The sequence below is a fragment of the Corylus avellana genome, chromosome 6 (assembly GCF_965113065.1).
Source record: "Corylus avellana chromosome 6, dhCorAvel1.hap1.2, whole genome shotgun sequence".
Lineage (NCBI taxonomy): Eukaryota > Viridiplantae > Streptophyta > Magnoliopsida > Fagales > Betulaceae > Corylus > Corylus avellana.
This window is the reverse complement of record NC_142495.1, coordinates 2,184,433-2,206,796: the sequence shown is the minus strand read 5'-3', so window position 1 is coordinate 2,206,796 and position 22,364 is coordinate 2,184,433. Positions and strand designations below refer to the sequence as shown.

General features: G+C 36.0%; 3 protein-coding genes across 4 annotated transcripts; 1 reads left to right on the top strand and 2 right to left on the bottom strand.

The window, feature by feature from the left end:
• Positions 1–444: 444 nt before the first annotated feature.
• Positions 445–5,753, bottom strand: LOC132188664 (transmembrane protein (DUF2215)). 2 transcript variants are annotated; one of them, XM_059603185.2, is made up of 10 exons: positions 5,583–5,753; positions 4,553–4,769; positions 3,868–4,025; positions 3,631–3,776; positions 3,226–3,288; positions 3,049–3,141; positions 1,794–1,955; positions 1,452–1,639; positions 984–1,159; positions 445–896 (listed from the first exon to the last, which is right to left on the bottom strand). In XM_059603185.2, the coding sequence occupies exons 1-10, from the start codon at positions 5,719–5,721 to the stop codon at positions 640–642; spliced, it is 1,599 nt and encodes a 532-aa protein (XP_059459168.2). In that variant the 5' UTR covers positions 5,722–5,753; the 3' UTR covers positions 445–639. The 2 variants fall into 2 exon arrangements, with proteins under 2 accessions (XP_059459168.2, XP_059459169.2); XM_059603186.2 differs by having other exon boundaries at positions 1,533–1,639.
• Positions 5,754–8,565: 2,812 nt separating this feature from the next.
• On the bottom strand, positions 8,566–11,208 carry LOC132187253 (DUF4228 domain protein). Its single transcript, XM_059601501.2, has 3 exons — positions 10,613–11,208; positions 10,336–10,505; positions 8,566–9,000 (listed from the first exon to the last, which is right to left on the bottom strand). Exons 1-3 carry the CDS (start codon positions 10,860–10,862, stop codon positions 8,872–8,874), a joined length of 549 nt encoding a protein of 182 aa, XP_059457484.1. The 5' UTR covers positions 10,863–11,208; the 3' UTR covers positions 8,566–8,871.
• A 3,771-nt stretch (positions 11,209–14,979) lies between these two features.
• Positions 14,980–16,672, top strand: LOC132188601 (cyclin-D1-1-like). The gene is made up of 5 exons (XM_059603109.2): positions 14,980–15,273; positions 15,340–15,426; positions 15,505–15,817; positions 15,884–16,002; positions 16,349–16,672. Exons 1-5 carry the CDS (start codon positions 15,004–15,006, stop codon positions 16,502–16,504), a joined length of 945 nt encoding a protein of 314 aa, XP_059459092.2. The 5' UTR covers positions 14,980–15,003; the 3' UTR covers positions 16,505–16,672.
• The last annotated feature ends 5,692 nt before the right edge of the window (positions 16,673–22,364 follow it).

Here is a 22,364-nt window from a genome sequence, read left to right as displayed (position 1 = left end):
TGCGAAGAAGACTGTTTTAAAAAAAACTAATTTCTTAAACAATCTTTAAAATTATGTTTATCCTAAGTACACCCACCATCACCTTATGCAAAAAGCTAAGATTGGCAGTTGGCACCCTTCGCCGCCACCAAGATTACCATGTGTTTAGTTGCCTTTGATTGGGCCGTGTGCCTGTGCGCACAAGACGTAAGTGGGAGGTACTCCGTGTTCCCAATTATTGATGTAACTTTCCCGACTTGCATTTTTGCACACTGAACACAGCATGCAAGGAATTACTCCAGGAAGCATGCACTAGGCACACGTAGTGCCTCATGACATGGCCAGTAAAATCCAGAGCCACTCTAAGCAGGGGTCCAGTGGACACATTGAGGATATTAATCAATCCCCTCCTGTTCAGGCTACCATATCTGGCTGGAGAGGAGAGAGGAAAAAGGGGGACTCGTATGTGTGAAAAAATCAGTCTACTAGGGTAAATATATATCATGATGCTCAATTGATCCTATCTAAATAGGAAGCCAAACTATGCACCAAATAATGTTACAAGATTGTGATGGAACTTTGGATTTTGTTCATTCCATACTCCGAACTTCGTAGCATCTCATATGCATGTACTGCCTTCGCAAGGAACATGACAGCTGCTTAAGACCAGAAGAGCCACTTCCGACGCTGATCAGCTCTACCTTTGCTGGGATTGACAGTGATTCTTTCTGCATTACCAACAACCCATTTGCTGAAATCTGGTGAAGAAACAAGTTCTTCCAAGGCTTTCTCCGTGGAGTCTCTTGTGAACGTTTCCCACTCGGACTTCGAAAATTTTCTCCTTTCAGGTGTAGCATGGAACGTAGAAGGGTATGACCCTGAATCTGACAGCTGACGAGGTGCTGTCCTGGTAAAACCTGAAGGATAGAATGTGTAAAGACGTCTAATATTTCCTTTTCATTAGTCAGATTAGTCAAATTAAGAATACATGAGATCAATCAAACCTCGATCAGCAGAATTGCATGGAGCCAAGGTGAAATTTTTGGTTCCAGGCGTAAAGAACTTGGAGTCATCATCACTCTGAACCTTGTATATAATTTCATCATGTGAATCTCCAAAAGGTGAAGAATCAGGCATCCGAGACCTTTTGCGTTTCTTTTTTGGAGATTTTAGCATATTCCTGTAGAAGTATTCCAGAAATGTAATGCATTACAAACCAAAGAACACAGCACAAATAAAAAGAAATATGCATGATGACATTGCAGAAATATTACAGCTAAATAGGTTCAAAAAAATATGCAAATATGTTGCATTTTTTCTTCCAGGCCAAGTTAACAAAGCATCTTCAGATTACTAGAAAGTAGAAACTGAGAATGTTTATCCCCTCCCCAAAATCAGTAAATTGTTTGTAATTGCATTTTCCGCATTATCAAAATTTGGAGACACCTATTAAACATGTTGGTGTTGAAGACCTTAATGGATGAAATGGAAGCAGATCCTGAAATCCTGATGATGGGAGGTAATCGTTAAGCTCCGGAATTGTAAAATCATACTTGTACAGGTGACGAAGGAATCTCAATCTACAGATTCTCCTCAATAGAGACGAGACCAGTATTCCAGATATTAAAGCTTCTGCTGCCAGAAGAGGATCTGCAGAACTCTGGAAGCAACACACTTGTCAAAGATGTTCTGGGCGTTCAGAAAATAAGACAGCTCATGTGTAGTAAATTGGATAATAGTTTTCCCAAAAAATAAAAAGAAAAAATATCGGTGGAGATAAAGAATTGATATTTCTGAGATCAATGAAAATAAACCTGAAGAATCATAACAGCAGCCAAAAGACGGATGGACCATGCAACAAAGTGAGATGTGCTTATATCAACTGATCCCTCTTCTGTCAGGACGAGCTTGCGGACTACCCAGAAGCCCATCCATGCCCCAGTAAGAGCAACAAAAGCCAGCAGAAATATTGCCAACTGCAATTCAAAGTTTTGAGAAACATTTCAACTTCTTAATTACCAAGTATTATCATCAGTGACTGCCCACAGTCCTTGCATATTTAATCATAACTACATGAATCTAAAGAGCAGGGCTTTATTTTCTAATTTATATTAAGCTGTCACTATAACAGCAAATGTCAGCTTAGCATAAAAGCAAAGTGCAACAGATTGGAAATTCTAATACACAAAACAGAAATCTAAATAAAATGACATAAACAATGACACCAAATGATCAACCCAAAGAATATTGGTGTACTTTTATGGATTCATGTGAATCAAGAATTCAAATTTTAGTTTCCACACCCAATATTACATACACTCCCAAATAGGACTTTTTTTTTCTTCTGTTTAACAAGTAGAGATCAATAAATTGAAGAGATGGCCATTGCAAACTAAGAACAAAGGACGAGATCCAAAAAGGAAGAGACCTTTAAATTTTATTATGTGTAACACTTTCAACACAAAATCTTGTGGGTATTAGGGAAATTTCTATGTAACAACTTCAAGGAGGCATCCCATTTTGAACAGGGATATATATAATTTTACCCCCTTAGAGATAGTTGTTTACTAGCATATTCCAAATGAAAAATTGCCCTAAACCACTAACAGAGGTTTTGCCTGTCTCTCAACTGAAACTGGATAGTGCACATGACTTGTGTTTGTATTTTAACTTGCGAAGAAAGCTAAACCATTACTCATTTCATTTGGATTGATAAGATTTATCTCATTCACACCCACTTCTTTACCACCGAAGCCAAAGCCAACACAATAAAGCTCTACCAACAATATATGTGTCTAAGTAAAACAGATAAATACTCTAGCAGATTTTTTTAAAAAAAAAAAATTCAAAGGTGTCGGCAAAGAAGTAACTCCTATATACCAGAAATGCAAAGAAGCCAAAAGAAGCCAAAAGAAGCCAAAAGAAGCCAATGCGTTGTTGTTCACTAATTACTTTTTCACATGTACTGTTAAAACAACATCTTCCCAGCAAACAAAAGAATAACATGCAGATAGAAAGATCTAGATGAAAGACCACGATTCTCTCTTCACAGCAGATTTACATACATACAGGATAGTACAAGTCTTCATTGATTCCAATCTCCGTAAGTATCGCACGGCACAATCCAGGTAAGTAGCGGAGGAAAAAAGATCCCAACCCAACCTGACAAAAACGATTGTATTTGAATAATCTCTTTCATCTAAATTAGGGGAGTCAAAAGTGAGTTGACTTAAGTTTGATACCTACAGCAGATGCGTATATAAAAATTGCGAGTGAGTTCTTTCGACCAGTCGGCAGAAGCTTCATCCCCTGTCAATAACCAAAAAGAATATTGCCATATTACAATATCAGAAAAAGATGCCTAAGCAACAAAAATAATTTCTTCGGACTAATGAGTAGTAGTCTGAAGTGGTGTTAGGCAAAATTCTCACTTTTAGATGTAGCCACCACAGAAAAAAAATTCAATTTTTGTTTGCAAACCACTTACCCAAAAATATGCAAAAGTTAGGGTATAACTGATTAGTTAACACAAATTAAATACTTATTTGCAAGTCCAATAAATTTCAACAAAAAATCCAGATTATACTTGCAGCTTAAAAATTGTAAATGGAATCCAATTATTAATAGTAAAGGAAATAAAAACTATATTACCTGAAAAAGTATCATCAATATTACAAGGATGACTCCGATTAAGATTGCACTTCCATAATAAAACACTAATGACTTGCTTAGAAAGGAAGCGACGCTCATCAAAACTATGCCCAGGATTAAACATATTACGCGATATAAGAAAAATTCTGCAAAACAAAATAACAGTCATTGAACCGGTTACTAGTGTCAAAAATATGGTAGGAGGGAAATCCATCAAAATATAAACTAAAAAAGTACCTTCTTCAATGGACACCATAAAGTTTTCTAAGGATGAACCAGTAGTCCTTATGTCTAAGATCCTGTTGTCAAAAGGTGACATGGACCGAACCCAAGAACCCTTGGTAACTTTCTCCCACTGGCCTAGAGGGCACATCCCTGTCCTTAGAGATGTATTACTGCAAAGGAAACAGACTACTCTTATTTAATAAACAAATTCTTTAGCTTGGTACCATATGCTTCAATCAATTTTTGACACGACTATTATCTCCAACCACTTATGAATACATAAAAGAAAACCTTTACTTATTTCTTAGTCGAGAATTAAGAAGAATGGGGACCTCATAAAAATAACTTTGTTCTGCATCATGTCCTTAATTCAATATATCAATCAACAAATTAAGTTTATCTAACCAAATGCAAAAATGCTGATATTTGAGACTGAACACACGTCCGCACACATACTTCCCACAATTTTCAATGATAGATATAGACTGTATAGCGGAACGCTTTATCTTGAACAAACACAAAATTGCTGCATGCATGCAAACTTCTCCAAAGCAACAGCAAACACATCATCACTTCTGAGGATTTGTAACATCAAGAGAATTGAATTATAAAACATTAAACTATTTGTCCCAGACAGTCAAATCAGTCTCTAGATATGAGATGTCTGGTGTGAAAACCACATGATAGGATGACTCACCTATGGAAACAAATCTCAGGATTCGGTATACGAATGCTTGGATCTTTTTGTGATACATTCACCTTTGCTGAGTGGGCAATTTTTTTCAAATTTTGAAGCCTTGACAATCCACTGATACGAACTCTTTCACAGACCACTGAAGTGCCAGGCTTCGAACCTGGAGAGTTTTTCACTGGCAGACCGCTTGATAGCTGCAGCCTAGTAGATTCACCAACAACTGTGAAACCAAAAAGATAAAAGCAGAGTATCACTATCTATCCAAATATTCAAATGCATAAAACACATTTCCACCACCAAACGCTCCTAATATAATTTTCACTCCCACAAAGGTTCATGTTAATAGCCAAAACAACAACAAAACAAAAAGAGAGAAAACGAAAGGAGAATACTCTAAAACAACCTCCCTCCATGAGCCTAAAAAAGAAATTTCTATTCCATTCCCTCATTCCTTCTGAGAAACGAAACAGCAGGCATAAAATCCAAATGCCAAAGTACAATGAACAGAGAACATAACATCTAAGCTGGTATAACTTGCATCACATATGAATCAAAATTGAACAATTAACTCCATCAAATGCCATGAAATAATGAAACAAAAAATAAATGATTTTTCTCAGCATGTTAATCTCTCGCTAACTAGATAAGAAAACCAGAATTTGCAGATAAAAAAGAAGAAAAATATCAAGGAACAATTTTACCCACTGAAGGCGAGATAAGTACGTGTTGCTAACCAACTCTCCGTAAAAAATAAAATAATAAAAAAATAATAAAAAAAAAAAGAAGAAAAAGAAAAAAGGCCAAGGAAAACAGAAAACTCGTATTTTGCTTTCATATTTTTCACCAAGAAACTACAATCAAGTATTTTACATCCTGTCAGAAATTTAGAAACTTTCACGGTCTGTTTCTTCTAACTTTCTCCGAAGCTATGTCCAATTTCTACTACTGAATACTTTACAAACTTTAAAACCCTAGATTTTGGAAATGCCCGAGAGGCACAGCCAAATTCAAAGCGTAGTGGAAGAGAAACTACCCAAAGAGCGGTCAGTGGCGGGGCCAACGGAGACCCGACCTGGAATCGCGAGGAAGAGAAGCCAGAGAATAAGGGCGAGGATCCGAACCGGGTTTGCCGAACCCATGATTTCTGAATTCCCAGAGAAATTGGCGCGCATTGAAAGAAAATACGGCCACGTTGGGAGGGCAACTCTGCTATTTTGCATCCAGCAGAGGCGCTACAGTTTTAATTGGGCCTCACCGACTTCAATCCAGGCCCAAATATATATCAGCGCAAGCTTTTTTAGCTTTTTAAAACTGAAAAAGCTAAACCCTTTAAGAGAAATGAGAATAAATGGTTACCAAACGGCTGCAATGATCACAGAAAATGCTAAACCCTTTCATTTAGCCATTACATAGGATTTTATATTAAATGTTAGAAATTGGTCTTGGGCCTAACTCAACCCAAAAGCTAACTCAAGATTTGAAGTTTTCTCTCATCCTTATAAATGGCTCATCTCCTTAATACTCAGACAATGTGGGACTTCCAATACGCCCCCTCACGTGTGGCAGGAGGACATCCAAGCCAACACGTGCGAATGGGTGACGGTGGGCCACAACCAATTGGGCTAGGCTCTGATACCATGTTAGAAATGGGTCTTGAGCCTAACTCAACCCAAAAGCTAGCTCAAGAGTTGAGGTTTCCCCTCACACTTATAAAATGGTCAATCTCCTTAATACCCAGGTAATGTGGGACTTCCAACATTAAATCTAGTGAATGACAATAATTTCCTTACATTTTATTAATAAAAAAAAAACTCGAGAGGCCGTGGGTCTCCTTAACACAATAACTTTTTTTTTTTTAATCTAATGGCATAATTGTATATTCAAAAGTGATAAGGGTATAATTGACCTTTTATCTATTTACCGTTGGATTGAATAGATAATTTTAACGGAATGAGGCTAAGTGAAAGGACAATGTAGTTAGGAGTGCTAATTGCAACTTTTAAAAGTTTGAAACCACATTGCAATTTGAGTGTAAATTTATTTATTTATTTGCACAATTTGAATATAAAAATAAAGGGTAAGTATAGTTTACCCTAGATTGTAATACACATATAAGTTTCTTACTTGTTAGTGTTACTTTTCAACTAACGGTGCCCAATGCCCAATGACCAATAATGTAGTAAAAGGACGTTTATACGTATGGCAAATTTATTGTCATGAAAAATTTCAAATGACTTAATTTGAGCCATGAAATTAAGAAGATATTATTTCCATTTTGTTTATTATTATTATTATTATTTTTGACTTGTCTACACAAGAGGGGGAGAGAAATTTAAACTTGTGACATCCGCTTCATTAGGCGTGGTCTCAACCGATTGACCTACTTCTTTGGGACATTTCCATTTTGTTTATAAGCTTTGGCTTTGTTTGTTAAATTTTTTTGTTTTTATATATTTTTTTTATTAAAATAAAAGTATTAAAAAACGACACAAACACAAAAAAAATAAATAAATAAAAACACAAAAATAATTCGTACTTTTACGTCACGCCATAACATTTTTTTTTCAAAATAACAAAAGAAAATCCCAAAATATATTAATAAACAAAGCATTTATATCTGATATTGATATTTAATTTGTGCTAAAAACTTTCTAGCCCTCTATATCTTTTTGCAAGGAATAAAAGAAAAGACGAGACCTGAGACGCACGCTTTCTTTCTGGCAAGGGGAAAAGCAGCTTCATTGCCAACGTGGTATGGTTAAGACAAAGACAAAACATGGAACAAAAATCTCTTGGTCGCATGATTAAAGGTGGGGTGGGAGTAAGAGAGACAGTGATTATAGTATTTGACAAATATTTCAATTGGGGGATAGAGACGTCGTACAGTTTCTGAATTTTTTTTTTAAAAAAAAAAAAAAAGAAAAAAGAAGGAAGTCTAGTGGTGGTAGCACTATTGTGCTTGTTCGTGGCTTTTAAGAGGCATTTTTATTTTGTATTTAAAAAATATATTTTTAATGAGATGTAAAGGTGGAAGTAATTTTTTTTTTTTTTTTAATTTTGAAGAGTGCTTTGTGGTTTTGATTATTTTTTCATGCCTATGAATCCATAACCAACAAAAAATAAAAAATAAAAAATAAAAGATTTGACGTGACAAAAAATATTGGTTATCCTGCAAAATAATTTAATTAACTAAACAAAACAAAGCCATTTCGACTGATCAACGCCGGCCACCCTGCAAAATGCAAACTCTTCGTAGGCACACGACTCGTAAGTAACCCATTCAGTCATAGGTTACATAGTAATAAATCATGACAAGTAGAAGATCTAAAAGATAAAAACATGGAATCAGAAATATTGGCAATTTTTAAAAAAAATTGAAGTAATGTGACATTACAGTTAAATGTATTAATTTTAAATTCAGACAGTATCTATTTTAAATTAAATGGAAAGGATCCTTGTAGTTATTGGACGGTGTGGTGACTAATAACATTAATATGATCATGAGTCATAAATCATGAGAACCCACCTCCATGAAAGCACCCACGATCGAGTTCATGCATGCATTCATGGATGCATGACCTCATGGGGTGTACAGCTATGAGACGGTGTCGGCTAATATCATAGATCTAGTTGAATACCATAATTGAGAGCTGCAAGATCTCCTGCAGCAGACAAAGACATTTCCTTCCCTTCCTCTTTTATCAGGTAGAGTAAATACCAAGTCTTTGAACCATGTCTTTAATGCCAACTTAAAGGACACTCTTTCTTAGCCTACAGATCTCAGTATGCTAAACCCCCACTATTTTAATCAGCGGATAATTTCACTTTAATAATTCATGTTGATGCTCTTTATCATGGTATTTATTAGAATATTGTACTTTTATTTTCTTTTGTCCTATGTGTTTATTTATGTGAATGAAGTTTATTTGTTAGAATTAAGGTTGGCTAACAAATATAATGGTGTACTTAATTATGAGTTGTGATCCCACTCATCATGAATCCAACCCATCAACCCATTGAAAAAAGTAAGATAATCAATAGATAGCCGGCGGCTAATTACAATTAAGAAGAGTGGTGGGTACTCTAATTTCAGAGTTTGAACAAGTATCCAAATTGAGCTACGTACATCTAACACAAACCCTAGCAAGAAAGGTCTACAGGCAACATGTGTCCAAAATTATAAAGAGAGAATATATATATATATAAAGGTATTGAAAAAAGAGAAAGGATTGGTTGCGGTTTTATTGGTGGGGAGAGAGTAGAGAGAGTGAGACGATATATGAAAGTGAGAGAGCATCGTTGGGTAGCGACTGCTGGTGATTTCAAGTTCCAACCTCTGCAATGCTCTGCAAGGCTGGCCTCCATTGGCCCCCACCACCATGGTGCCTGCCCACACCACCTCTCATACTGCTGCCCCCGTTGTTTCCCTGCCGGTGAACCTCCTGCTCCACCTGAAAAAGAGAGAGAGCCAAACAGTGACAATTCACTCCAGGAATAATTAATAATACAACCAACAACAAAAGTATGTGCTTTTGTTGATGTTATTATTTTCTTAAAAGAAAAAAAAATATCATCAAACAAAGTCATGAACTGGCCTGGTGGTTCCGACCGAGTTGATGCTGACTATATATATATATTTATAGAGAGATAAGTAGTGGTGGATGTCCGGTCCGGGGAAAGAAAAATATGAAACATTTTAAAGAAAAATAAAATAAAAGGATAATTTTGAAAGGGTTGACTAACTAAAAATATTTTAAAATGCTAAAAAAAATATTGAATTGAAATGTATTTTTTAATATATATACTTTTTGGTTCGATGGCCCACGTACAGGCCCAAAAAAAGAAAAAAGCAAAAAAAAAAAAAAGGGATGATTCGTTTAGAGGCAGAAGAACAAACAGGTCAGTAAGTGGAAGAGCCTTTTGCGTTATTTCTTGAAGTGCCTTTTTCTTTCTTTGTCGTTGCTCCTTATAAGAGACAAGTAAATGGTGGAGAGTGAGAGTGAGAGTGAGAGCGAGAGCGAGAGTGATCCTTTAGGCAAAAGGTGCTAAAGTGAACATCCACAAACATGCATGGTTTAAAGTATGAGAAATTAAAAAAAAAAAAAAAAAAAGAAAAAAAAAAGAAAGAAGTATGAGACATTATATTTCCCCCGTTAGTTTATTAATAAATCATAGATAAATTACAAAATTCTGCTAGCTCTAGCTTCAAACTACCATGATCATATTCCCTGACTTCTACGTTCAAGTCATCACAAAATAAAGGCAACCAACCACTTAAATTCAGACATTTATAATAGAGACACGTGGCAAGCATCTTCGTACATGTATAAATAATTATCAAGGTTTTTTTTTTTTTTTTTTTTTTTCCTTTTTCCAGTTTAATATTTTAGGGTTTAGCTAAAAAAACATTTGAGCACCCTCAATATAACTATAGTATTATTTCTTACAAATTTTTTACCCGAAGAAAACTTACGACAAAATAAAACGTGTTTACCATAGCTAAAAGACGTGCCTTGAAACCTGTAATCTAGACAAATTAAGTCCAGATTATTCCAAACTCAGAGATAAGATTTAAAAATAAGGAATCCATAAGAAAATCACCCGTATGTTCTATACTCTCATGCTTACCGATTCTTGAGCACTAAATAAAAGAGGCCCTTATTATTTGTTGAAAAAAAAAAAGATTCCCAAAAAATCACATCCTACAATGGCGAGATTATTCTAACAAGTTTCAGTAATTAAACAGCAAATCAATGAAGGGTTTTCACGTTAAAAAAGATGTTCACCTTGACTGAACCGGAGTTCTCGAATTTCGGTTTCGGATTCGTGTTCGAACAACGACCCGAGTCCTTCCTTCTCGTCTCAACGCCAACGCCAACCCCAAACCCAAGCCCTCCTTTCTCAAGCAACTTCCCCAGTTTCACGCACTTCTTCGCAGCAAACTCCTTCAACACATCTGCAAACAAATACACAAAACGTAAAATCCAACAATAATAACGACAAATCTGAGCACGACCATGTAGTAGTGGTAATAATTTACTATATATAGTCTGCCAGTGTCACCTTCGAAGCTAATCAAACGATAAGCGTGGCCTATGAGCAACGTGTCATCCGGTCGGAGTAGCTTGAGTTGCTTCAACGGCGTCCCGTTCTCGGACTTCGTCGTCGGCGAGGTCACCACGTGCGCCACGTAGTGGCCCGGGTTCGAGTTCATGACCTCGTGAGCGCTCACGGACCAGTAAACTCTCTCCACCTTGTTCCCCGGGTGTTGAATAACCACCGTCGCCGCCTCCGCCGCCTGACAGTTCCCCATCTCGCCGGACTCCGTCAACGCCAACGATATAGTTAACGAAGCACGGTAGTAGTACTTTTTCAGTGCTTTCTTGAAAGTTGTTTGAAGAGGCGAGGAAGGTTTTGGTAGAGGGGCGTTAAATGAGATGCCCAGGCACAGGCAGCCAGTGTACGTACGGAGAGAATCGACGTGATCTTAAGGCGTATTAAATTGGGTCCCTGTTGTTGTTTGGGAAGCTCGTCGTCGTCGGGCTCTGGCGATTGACGTGACAATGAGGTCACCGACGTAAACACACAGACAGTTTCTCTCAGGTTTTTTGGGAGAAGGGGAAATGAGAAAATGTGTGGGTTTGGAGGAATCAATGATGAAGTGGTGGGGTGCTTAAATTGCATCATCAGCTAACGAAAGTGGTGTACGAGCCAACAGATACACTACACTTTGAGACGTGTTAGATCTGCAAAAACACCTTGGGTTGCGTCAAATCTCTGACTTCTGTGAGAGGGCGCGTGTGCATGCGCGAGTGGGGCCTGCTATGGATATCTATTTAATTCCGCTATCTATTCCTCGTTATCCAATAAATAAAAAGGTGCCTTTTTTTTTTCTTTTCTTTTTTTTTTAAGTTTTAACAAATAGTCCAAATTTTAAAAATAATTAAGGATAAAATTTATTTAATCTCTTCAAATTATCACTTTAATGGCAATTTACTTTTAAACTATCAATTACAACAATTTACCTCATAAACTATCAAAACAATGGCAATATACCTAACACTGCAACAAAATGACAAAATTACCCCTATAAAATTTTCAATAAGACAGATTCCCTTACAATTTTGAAAAAAAATTAATTAATTTTTAGTATTTTTGTTTTTATTTTAATAAGAGTAATTTTGTCATTTTATTAAAATTTGGGGTACATTGTCATTATTTTGGTAGTTTGAATGATAAATTATCGCAATTGATAGTTTAGGAGGTAGATTGTCATTGGAGTGATAGTTTAAGGGAGTTAAGTGGACTTCAACCAATAATTAATTACTCTGTAAAAAAAAAATTAATCTCTGCATTAAAAAAGTTAACAGTTAATTTGTTAAATCGGGTGGTTAAACTATCTTCTTATGGCGGGTTGGCTGCCTTTTCAAGGAATTTGATTTGTTCTTATATGACCCATTAATGAATTAATTAATTTTTAAATTTTATTAAATTATCTGTCAAAATTTCAAATCATAAAAGAATCCATTTGTATTTATAACTTATTTTTATAGCGGATAAAATCCAAACCTAATTCTATCAGACCAACTTTTTTGATTTTGTTAAATTAAATTCAAATGGGTGGTTTTGATGCTGACGTGGAAACTGAAAATTGGGATGCGACTTGCGAGTATGAGAGATTGAAAGACGTAAGATTCTCAACTTCTGTCTCTCCGTTTTATTTTTCCCTCTTTTCACATTCGTATTTTGTTTTTCAACTTTCACCACGCAGTGGTAGGGCCAGTCGTGATTCGTGGACGATTTACGTGTTGATGCATTCCTCTCACATGGTATGTATGTGGCTTCCTAGTTCCTTCATATTCAATCGGTCCATGACTCTATATTGTTAGAATATGGTGGACGGTGAGAATATTCTTTCTCAGCAATTCAAAAGATTTATTCAGGCAGCGGACGCCATAAGATTTTTGAATTGTTAATTTTAAATTTAAACCATAAATTGTTCGAGTCTTTTATGAGTTCCACTTGTTCGAGTCTTTTATTTGTATGGTTGAAAATGGTGCTATATAACACGTGCAATACGGGCATTTCATTACATCGTAGTAAGTGCCTAGTTGTAAATGTTTTAGGTGGCTTCGTGAACGTACCATGTTAGCTTGGTCTCAAAATTGTTCATGTTCACATTATTAATTTGATAAATTTTACTCACCAACCAAAAATGGTTCACGTTCTTGACCCTTGCTCTAATCGAAATGAAAGGCTACCATTCTGTCTAAAAGAAGAAATTAATTTGTTTAGTGTAGTAATTAACAAAATTATAAACCCCAACCATAGAGGTTGTGGGGTTCAGCATCATAGCCGGCGGGCCGGTTGTGAAAGTCGAGTTCTAACTAATTATTTATAGGATTCAACTTAATTTCTCAAAATATCTTCAGACCCCTTTACCAAACAAATTAAAGGGAGTCTTTATCAAGCAAATGAAGGAGTTAGGCTGATTCTTATTCGCATGTTTGCTTACTGGTCAAACATGTTGTGGTCCTTTTGGAGGGTAAAAGGCCACCCTTCATAATGAATTTGCACCTAATTCATTATTGTGCTTGCATGCCGGACGTTCTGCCAACTTTGCAACTATGGAAATTGAGAGGAATAGTTTTATAATATCATGTGATAAATATGTTCTCACGTTATATAAAAGTTTTTGCAAACTAACATATCATGTATATTATTAGATAAGTCCTCACCTACTCGGGTGCATATGGCAAGCATGTAAGGCTCCACTTACTCGCTTAGATGAACCGTAATACGGAGAGTTCATTGCATTCTATCCAAATCCAAGAAGGAATCCTAACCATATTTAGCTTTTGGGTTGACATCCTAGGCATGGTGACAGCATCTTCACAACAACCTATTCTAGGCCGAACAAAATTTTCACTAGCCCGACAGCACTTGCGGGTGACTGACTACTCTTCATGTACAATATTCCAATGGTGAAGGTGGGATTCTAACTAATTTCAAGTATTTCATTTTCTCCAATGTCGTCAAGTTCTTTACCAATAAAGGAGGCAGGCTAATTCTTGTTCACTTTTTGTTGGTAGAGAATTTCTCTTCCTTTTCTCTTATTATGTCCCTCTTATCTCTTATTATCCGAGTTGTTCACATCAAAAAGATGAATAAATCACATAGAGTAGATGAATTATAAACGATTTTGAAGAACTTTAACCCTAACTAACGAGTCATTTTTAAGTAATCAAGCAAATGAGGCTTGCGCTTTCCTCAAATTGATATAAGTCCTCTTACTCAACAAACTTTTTTACTTGGGGAGACTTAGAATTAAATTTTTTTTTTAAAAAAAAAAATTCTTATTTGGGTTGAAGAGAGTTTTGACTTCTGATTGCTGAACTTATAAAGGGGTTACACTATTATTAATAGGAAAAAAAAAAAAAGAAAAAAAAAAGGGGGGGGCTACACCAACTTTACAAAATCAAATCAAATTCCATGGGCTTTCTCATATCCATTTCCTTGCCTAAATTAGGCTGATCTATGAACATGGGCTGGACCTATCGAGGTTGAAGTTAGTCCAAACTCGATCATGGAGTGGGGTTATATCGATATCAATGGACCTGCATTGATTTCAATTTTTATTTTTATTTTTATTTTTTTCGTTTTGATCTGCTCAATTGTTATGGTTAATCTTCAAGTCATGGTATCAACCTTTATCAATTCTTAACAAAAATTATTCCAAAAAAAAAAAAAATTACAATGGAACAAGAAAAATACCAGAGCGTAAAAATCAGGACATCCTATTTGGGCAACATTATTATTTGCAAAAGTAATTTTACAAGTCTCTCATATGTCATTCAAAAAATGAAGTAGTTTTAAAATCATAATTTCGTCAAAATTTAATAAAGACCAATGATGATTTTGAGTAAAAAAAGAAAGAAAAAGAAGTGAGCCAACATCTATTTTGTTGTTATGTTCATTATGTACCTGGAAGCATATACTTTATGTCTAGGGACATGTATTATAGATGGCCGGGAAATTGAGGAATATATATGCTCGCTGCGTACAAAGGGACAATTTTCCTACGTACCCTACAAAAGTTGTATTATTTTCCGCTCTATATATCTATACGGAACAATCATATTCTCCTTGGACTAAAAGGTACCACTGGCACTGTGTAGATAAACCAGCTTCTGGAATTGCAGAGAAGGGTTTAATTAATGGTATGAAACATTAACAAACCATGAAAAGTCGTAATCCTTTGAACAGTAGCCCAACAATGGCCCTACACAGATTTGGCTCCTCTTCTACGAAGCTTCATCCATAGGGGCCGGTCTCGATCATTTTGCCATGTCACATGGTTTTCCTAGATGCAAATCATCGGACCCTGGCAACAGAGCATAAATCTCTCCACCCCCACTTGAAACAGAGACCGAAATTTTTGATGATCAGCTACAATGTCGAGCTTGTTCTCAGACTACTCAACTAGTCCTACCTTGTACTGCAGCGAAGTAGCCACCGATGTGGTTTCCTCAAATGCCCACGTCTGTGAAGACCATGAATATTTTCATACGGCTCTGGATTGGCTGCCGGACGATGAGAGCTCTATTGTTGGCGTCTTCGATTCTGAGAACCATCAAATGCTGGAAATTGAATCAATACATCGCCTACGTGGAAATACTGCTGTTGTCGGCGCTAGAAAAGACTCTGTCAATTGGATGTTGAAGGTACATATAGTGCATCAAATATTTGGTTCTTGTATGATTTTTTTCATGATGATTTGCTTCTTGCAGGTGCATGCTTACTACAATTTTAGGCCTGAAACGGCATATCTTTCTGTAAACTATATGGATTGTTTTCTCGCCTCTCATACATTGCCGGTAATCATCATTGCTTACGTTAATTTCAGAATTCCACAACTAGGAATTGAAAATCACAATGTCTGGTGTTATGTGCAGCAAGGGAAAGGGTGGCCGCTGCAGCTGTTATCCGTTGCTTGCTTGGCCCTGGCAGCAAAAATGGAAGAAACAAGCGTGCCCCTTCTGTTAGACCTGCAGGTGAAGGGAAACAAATTCTTGTTCAAGCCCAAGACAGTTCAAAGGATGGAGCTTTTAGTCATGTCCAATCTCAAGTGGCGATTGCGCAGGACTACCCCTTTTGATTTTCTCCACTATTTCGTTGCTAAGCTTTCATGTCAGCTTGCCTCTCCACTAAATGATTGCAGCCAAGTTTTGTCCCGTGCCTCAGATCTTATTATCAGCACATGTCATGGTAATTCCTGCAGAATTAAAACTCTCTCTCTCTAATTATTGCTTACATGAATGTTTTTAACTGCAGTGATTGACTTCTTGGATTATCCTCCATCCTCAATAGCAGCAGCTGCCGTGCTATGTGCAACAGATCAAAATATGGAAGACCAGGAGTACTTGAGCTACTTCCATATGAGAGTAAGCAAAGTAAGCCTCTTTTTTCTTATTTCAAATCGTCAATATATAATATGCTGCTTCGTAAAACTACATTAATTTAGAAGCTATATATATCAAAGTAGAATCCACATGAGACGCATGCAGCATTGTCACTATGTCCTGTTTTTTGCTTCTACCAAGACCAGACACACACAAAGTGGTCCTGATAGAATTAACAAGATATAAGAGAAAGAGTGATATAGGCTGATAGCTATATCATACACGTGAAAAATGAAAATGACTGAAGCATTTGTACTTGTAATAAGTCCTAAAATGTGAAGTAACAGAAGAAGCATACAAATTTTCTTACAATAATAATTGGCCATGCTGGATATAGGAATTGGTGAAAAAATGTCGCAATCTTATGAAGCAGAAGAAGTGCCTGCTGCCACACATTAAACAACAAAAGTTGCAGCCAAGTCCTGTTGGCATGCTTGATGCAGCGATTGGCAGAAGCTGCAATGGTCAAAGAACTGGGCTAACAAGGATTTGAAGTCAAACCAAGAGTCACCAGGGAACTAGCTAGTGCTGAAATTAATTAAATGTTTTTTTTCTTCTTCTTCTTCTTTTAAATAACCTCCCATTTCTTCAATTCTTTGAAGGATTTTTTTTTAATTAATTAGTTTGTGCGTGGCTACTGCAAGATGATTGTGATTTGTGAAGGAAGTTTTTTCAGATATGCAAACAATAATGATGTTTGACAATATTTACTTCGCATTGGAGTACAACATAAAGATTTGGATTCCTAATAATTTACTACTAGGATTGCTAGAATCCCTTTGGGGCCCAATTGTTCAAACAATTGGGGAGCTGCCCGGAACCTACTTGGATAGGTGGGCCTCATAAATTCTCTCATATTTGCTGCTTGAATTGCTAGCAAACTGAACAACAAAATTGCTTAGAATCTCTATCTATTTCGCATGACAAATTACTCTTGAAAGTCTATTAGTTATGTTAGAATATTATTTCATGTTAAGTTTTTATGATGAGTGGTTATTAATTAACAAGGTATTAAAACAAAAGTTCTGAGTTCAAACCTTAACTTTATAATTTACCCCGATGATTTAGCTAGTTACCACATAGATAAGGGGACTTTAAATATAAGTTATTGCCTAGATCCTGACAATTGCTGGTTGAAAATATTGACTCATTCTTCATACAACCATCTGTTTGTCTGAATAACATGTTCAGAGATAACTTGTCAAAAAAAAAAAAAAAACATGTTCAGATATGTTGACTTGAAGGAGTACCCCTTCAACCTTTTTCCCCTTGTCATTAGCCATATAAGGATTATTGGCTTTATATATGACTTTGCATTGTTTCTCATTAACTAATAAAAAACAACAGCAAATTATCATCTGTTTGTCTCATTTGGCTAATCATTATATGCGATGAAAATGATCAAATAATGGAGACATGCAAGATTTTTTTTTTTTATTTTTTATTTTTTTCACACATGACAGGCAGAGCAAAAATTATATTTTTTGGCGCAGACAAAAATAACACTATGATAGTTGTTTATATGTTGTATAGAATTCTGAATATCCATATGTCACTGCAACAAAATAATGTTGTCATGACCTGGAATGTGTCAAATGTTGTCATGAACTCCAATGTGTCATAGCTCTAATGTCACTAGGAAAGGAATCGGGATTTTTTGTGTAGAAAATTTGAACCTATGTAAATAAATAAGCATAGAATTTCCAACCTGAGAGAAGATGGCACTCCCAAAATGGGTCTCATCTGCAAACAAAAGCCTGCAACTCCCTTTGTTTTTTCTGGGCATCACTTACTGTTAATAGAATTTTTGACAGAAGCATGAAACATGCATGCGAGGGGAGGGGCTAAAAGACAGAAGCAGGGAAGGATCCTAGGAGGTAGCTGTATCCTGTAGGGCATGTTCAATGCTGGACAAACATTGCCATCACTGTGAAAAGTGATCACATGCAAATTCGTTTTTGATGCTTGGGACATTTTCATCGATTTACCAGTTCACTTGCAAAGATTAACTGATGTGAAAAAGGAACCTTCTCTAAGTTCTCTTTCCGGGTCGCAAGAGGCACCAATTCGGTAATTAGAAAGAGATAAATGTAATTTTTCCAAATAACTGTTTAACATAATATCATAAAAGCGGTGCTGAGTTAAAACCTTGATTTTATTGTTTATTTCTCATTCTAAATAAATATTTTACATGAGAGAAATTGTGTTAAAATATTAATTAAATAATTAAATTTATCATTTTATATAAGTAAATAAATTATAATTTAACATATTCAAAAATATATAATATATATAATGTTACCAAGCCAATAGATTTGGTCTCTAGCAAATAGTTGAGTCGAGATGTGTGTAGGAGTTACCAATCACATCCTAAAGAAGTGAATTGATTCGGATGGAAAATGCGAAAATGATAGGATAATTATTGCAAACAATGTTAGGGGTCCATCGATTCTACCATGCACTTGCTGCGTTACTTCCACTCGAAAGTTGCAGAACGTACAGTTAAAGTAGCCATTAATTTCATTCAAACTATGATTCTTTTGAATAAATATCCATGTAGGAAAGTACCATTATACTGTACTCGAAAGATCAAAACTACAATTATATTGGGTTTGTGTTCGAAAGTTTATTTCATTTTGGTTTATAAGATATATATATTTTTTTAATCGGGAGTGATAACAATACTCATTCTAACTCTTTTCTTATTCAATTATAAAAAAATAAAATAAAAAGCTAATATATAGTACTTGTAACTTTTTTTGTTTTTAAATGTCTACAAATGAGGAGAATAATGAGAGAAAAGAGATTCAAAATAGTGATTTATACTTTATAAGGCGTCATCATCATCGATTGAGTTATGCTTTAATTTGAAAATACAGCAGTTGTACCTTGACTCTTAAGTTATGCAAAAATTTCTTGTATTTAATCATACGTACGGTTTTTGTTTGGGAATTAGGACCCTATGCATCGGATTGAGTCTATCTAGAGCAGACATGTTGTTACAACTGAAGATTAGTCACGCGTTAGCAAATGTTTATGTCATAGATAGGTATTTAATGTAAGATTCTTATGTATGTATCTATGATGTTGTAACCTGACTAATCTCGTAGTTTCAGCTGTGATTTTCTCAAAGCTTTATGATTTGCAATGCACGAGCTTTATGCTCGTAATCCTTCTTCAATTAATAATTAATGAGACCAGAATGATTTCCCCTTTCAAAAAAAAAAAATCCTTACCAATTCATTTGAACTGAAAAATATCCAATTAGTTATATTGAGAGGGTATTTTTATTTTCTCAACAAGTGAAAAGACAAAAATATCCTTCCAATATAACTAACTGAATACTCTCCGTTTTTAATATAACTAATTGAATACTCTCCATAAGATATTGTTCCTTTTTCTGGAGTATTCAGAAAGTGTGTTGAGCTAAAAGAAATTTATTGGGCTATTTGTGCGGGCCTACATCTAAAGAGCATGCCTACCTAGTATGGGCCTTATGCAGTAGCCCAATTGTGCGGTGAGTTAAGGACACATTGTGAAAGCCTGCGAAGTTTGTACTTATTTGGAAAGACCAAAGTTGTGTGTCAAAGATGTTTATAGCATCCATCTCAGCCTTTGATTTTAAAAATTTTGTAGATTTGATAATTTAAACCAAAGAGTCTTCAAGTTGGATTTCATGAAATTTGATAACTTGTTTATGGTTGATAAATTTTTTTAAAAAATATCCTTTAATTTTTTTTTTCCCAATAAAGTGTATGTTCCTTATAAATGCAAACTCCATGATCAGGGCCTACGAGAAATTCTAGAAGTCTTCCTCTTGAGTTTCTACAAAAATAATATTGTTATTAAAATTATTATTTGGTCAAAATTTAATAATTGTTGAAATAATGATTATGGGGGAATATAAGCGGAAGCAATATAGAAAATAAACACAAATAACTTACAGGTGGTTCGGTGTTAGACACCTACGTCCACCACTCGGAATACCCTAAGGGCTACATTGTGCTCATTAACTTAATTTGTCTATAATACAAAGGTCCCTATTTATAGGGTAATGTCTAAATATAAATTTGGTAATCAAATCTCCTTGATTTGATTACAATCCCAATATATGATTACAATCAACCCATAAATAAAGAATATTTTAATATCAGCATAATTATGGAATATATGGAAAATATAATATATTTTTCATATATTCTAACATCCCCCCTCAAACTCAAGGTGGAATATTCTGGAACCTTGAGTTTGAAATCCGAAACAATGATGACGGCGGTGGTGGAGGCAAGTAACGGGCCGTAGATGATGACGACTACCGGAAGAGATAGAGGCTGGCGGGCGGCTAGCGACTGCGGCAGATGGAAGGTGAATGCAGATTCAAAAGGCCTGACAACGGGCCAAACTCCAAAATGGGCCGACAACATGCCAGGGCTGACAATGAGCCAAACTTCAAAAGGGCTCGACAACGGGCTAGGGCTAACAATGAGCCAAAAAATAAAAGGGGCCGACAACGGGCCAAGGCTGACAACGAGCCAAAAATAAAAAAGGGCCGACAACGGGCCAGGGCTGACAATGAGCCAAAATTAAAAAAGGGGCCGACTACTGGCCAGGGCTGACAATGAGCCAAAAATAAAAAGAAAATGAGCCCACTTGAGCGGTTATCAGATCGGCACACCGCACCGAATCTGACCGGCGCGTGGCGCACGTGATGTGGTCCACTTGGACTGCCTCTTCTTTCTTCCATTTTTTTTTTTTTTTACTTGGCTGACACCATCTCTTCTCTCTCTTTTTTTTTTTTTTTTTTTTTTTTTCACTTGGCTGACACCTTCTCTTTTCTTCTTTTCTTCTTTTTCTTTTCTTTCTTTTCTCTCTCCTCACTCCATGCCACACGCAGCAATTTTTTTATTTTTTTATTTTTTCAACCTTTCAACATAACTTTAACATACCTAACTCCCAAATCCTAATGATTTAGCAGAATTCACCCACAAAACCCAAAGATTCAGTAGAACTTACCCACAAAATCAATAGACGAAGGTGACCCACATCCCCATTGCATATTTTATAAACCTCATAGGTGGAGGAGCTTTTAAGGTCGTCTCTTAGCTATGTTACAGCACCTGGCAGCCGTATAAATCATCTCCCACAACTTGCAGTTTGCAATTTTGCTAGCTTTCTCGCACCTTTGATAAACCTTGGGATTTCTCTGCTTGCGACTGCGAACAGTATGCAGGCCAGTGAAGTGGAGGTCGGTTGCTGGCTGACGGTGGGTGGAGTCATGGCGTCTCGACTGAAGCCGGTGTTGGCTGTCAAGAGCAGAATCAGGCCGAAGCCGTGGCAACCGACGGGGAAGTGGATCTGGCCGGAGAAGTGGATCAACGAAAACTGGTGTTGGTTGTGTGTAGCTAGCGGTGGTGGGAGTCATCTGACGGCAACGCGGGTGTTGGCTATCAGGAGTATACAGGCCAGTGAATATCTGGATTAATTTGGGATTTGGTGGTTGTGGCTGAACCCGCAGAAACTTTGGGCGGAGCGTGGTGGCCGGAGGTGGCACGTGATTATTGAAGACCACAAGAAATTGGCTTCGATACCATGTTGAAATAATGATTATGGGGGAATATAAGCGGAAGCAATATAGAAAATAAACACAATGAACTTATAGGTGGTTCGGTGTTAGACACCTACGTCCACCACTCGGAATACCCTAAGGGCTACATTGTGCTCATTAACTTAATTTGTCTACAATACAAAGGTCCCTATTTATAGGGTAATGTCTAAATATAAATTTGGTAATCAAATCTTCTTGATTTGATTACAATCTCAATATATGATTACAATCAACCCATAAATAAAGAATATTTCAATATCAGCATAATTATGGAATATATGAAAAATATAATATATTTTTCATATATTCTAACAATAATGATCAATCACAAATTTAATGATAATTTTAATAGTCACATCATTCTCGAAATGACTTAAGAGGAACACAAAAGAAAATTGTAGTATTACTCTCCCCCACCACTCACTTTTTTTTTAAAAAAAAATAATGGATAAGATAAGTTTCATTAAAACTAAAATAAATATATAAGAGGGGGGCGCGGACGGTAATAAATACCATAGTAAAGAAGTACAAAGATTAAAAGACGGGCGGACAAATTGACTCGGTCTAATATATTTTTTGCACGAAGGTAAAAACAGGAGTCTTCGATTGACAGTTTTTGAAGAAGTTCAAAAGAACAAGAAGGAAGCTTAGATCAGTTGGATGCCACATCAAAGAGATTTGCTTGTTATGAAATTGATTGGATTAGACGTGTTGAAGAGAAACTTCGCTCCAAAGGCCAGCAAGAGAG

What these genes read in the sequence shown, in the direction of transcription:
- LOC132188664 (XM_059603185.2), bottom strand. Translation starts at nt 5,721, where the DNA reads ATGCGCGCCAATTTCTCTGGGAATTCAGAAATCATGGGTTCGGCAAAC. An exon ending in TATTGATGATACTTTTTCAG is followed by an intron (nt 3,289 to 3,630) that starts GTAATATAGTTT and finishes GGTTATTGACAG; the next exon opens with GGGATGAAGCTTCTGCCGAC. An exon ending in TTTTTATATACGCATCTGCT is followed by an intron (nt 3,142 to 3,225) that starts GTAGGTATCAAA and finishes CGTTTTTGTCAG; the next exon opens with GTTGGGTTGGGATCTTTTTT.
- LOC132187253 (XM_059601501.2), bottom strand. Translation starts at nt 10,862, where the DNA reads ATGGGGAACTGTCAGGCGGCGGAGGCGGCGACGGTGGTTATTCAACAC. An exon ending in TCGTTTGATTAGCTTCGAAG is followed by an intron (nt 10,506 to 10,612) that starts GTGACACTGGCA and finishes ATTTGTTTGCAG; the next exon opens with ATGTGTTGAAGGAGTTTGCT. An exon ending in AGAACTCCGGTTCAGTCAAG is followed by an intron (nt 9,001 to 10,335) that starts GTGAACATCTTT and finishes TCTCTTTTTCAG; the next exon opens with GTGGAGCAGGAGGTTCACCG.
- LOC132188601 (XM_059603109.2), top strand. Translation starts at nt 15,004, where the DNA reads ATGTCGAGCTTGTTCTCAGACTACTCAACTAGTCCTACCTTGTACTGC. An exon ending in CTGTCAATTGGATGTTGAAG is followed by an intron (nt 15,274 to 15,339) that starts GTACATATAGTG and finishes TGCTTCTTGCAG; the next exon opens with GTGCATGCTTACTACAATTT. An exon ending in TATTATCAGCACATGTCATG is followed by an intron (nt 15,818 to 15,883) that starts GTAATTCCTGCA and finishes TTTTAACTGCAG; the next exon opens with TGATTGACTTCTTGGATTAT.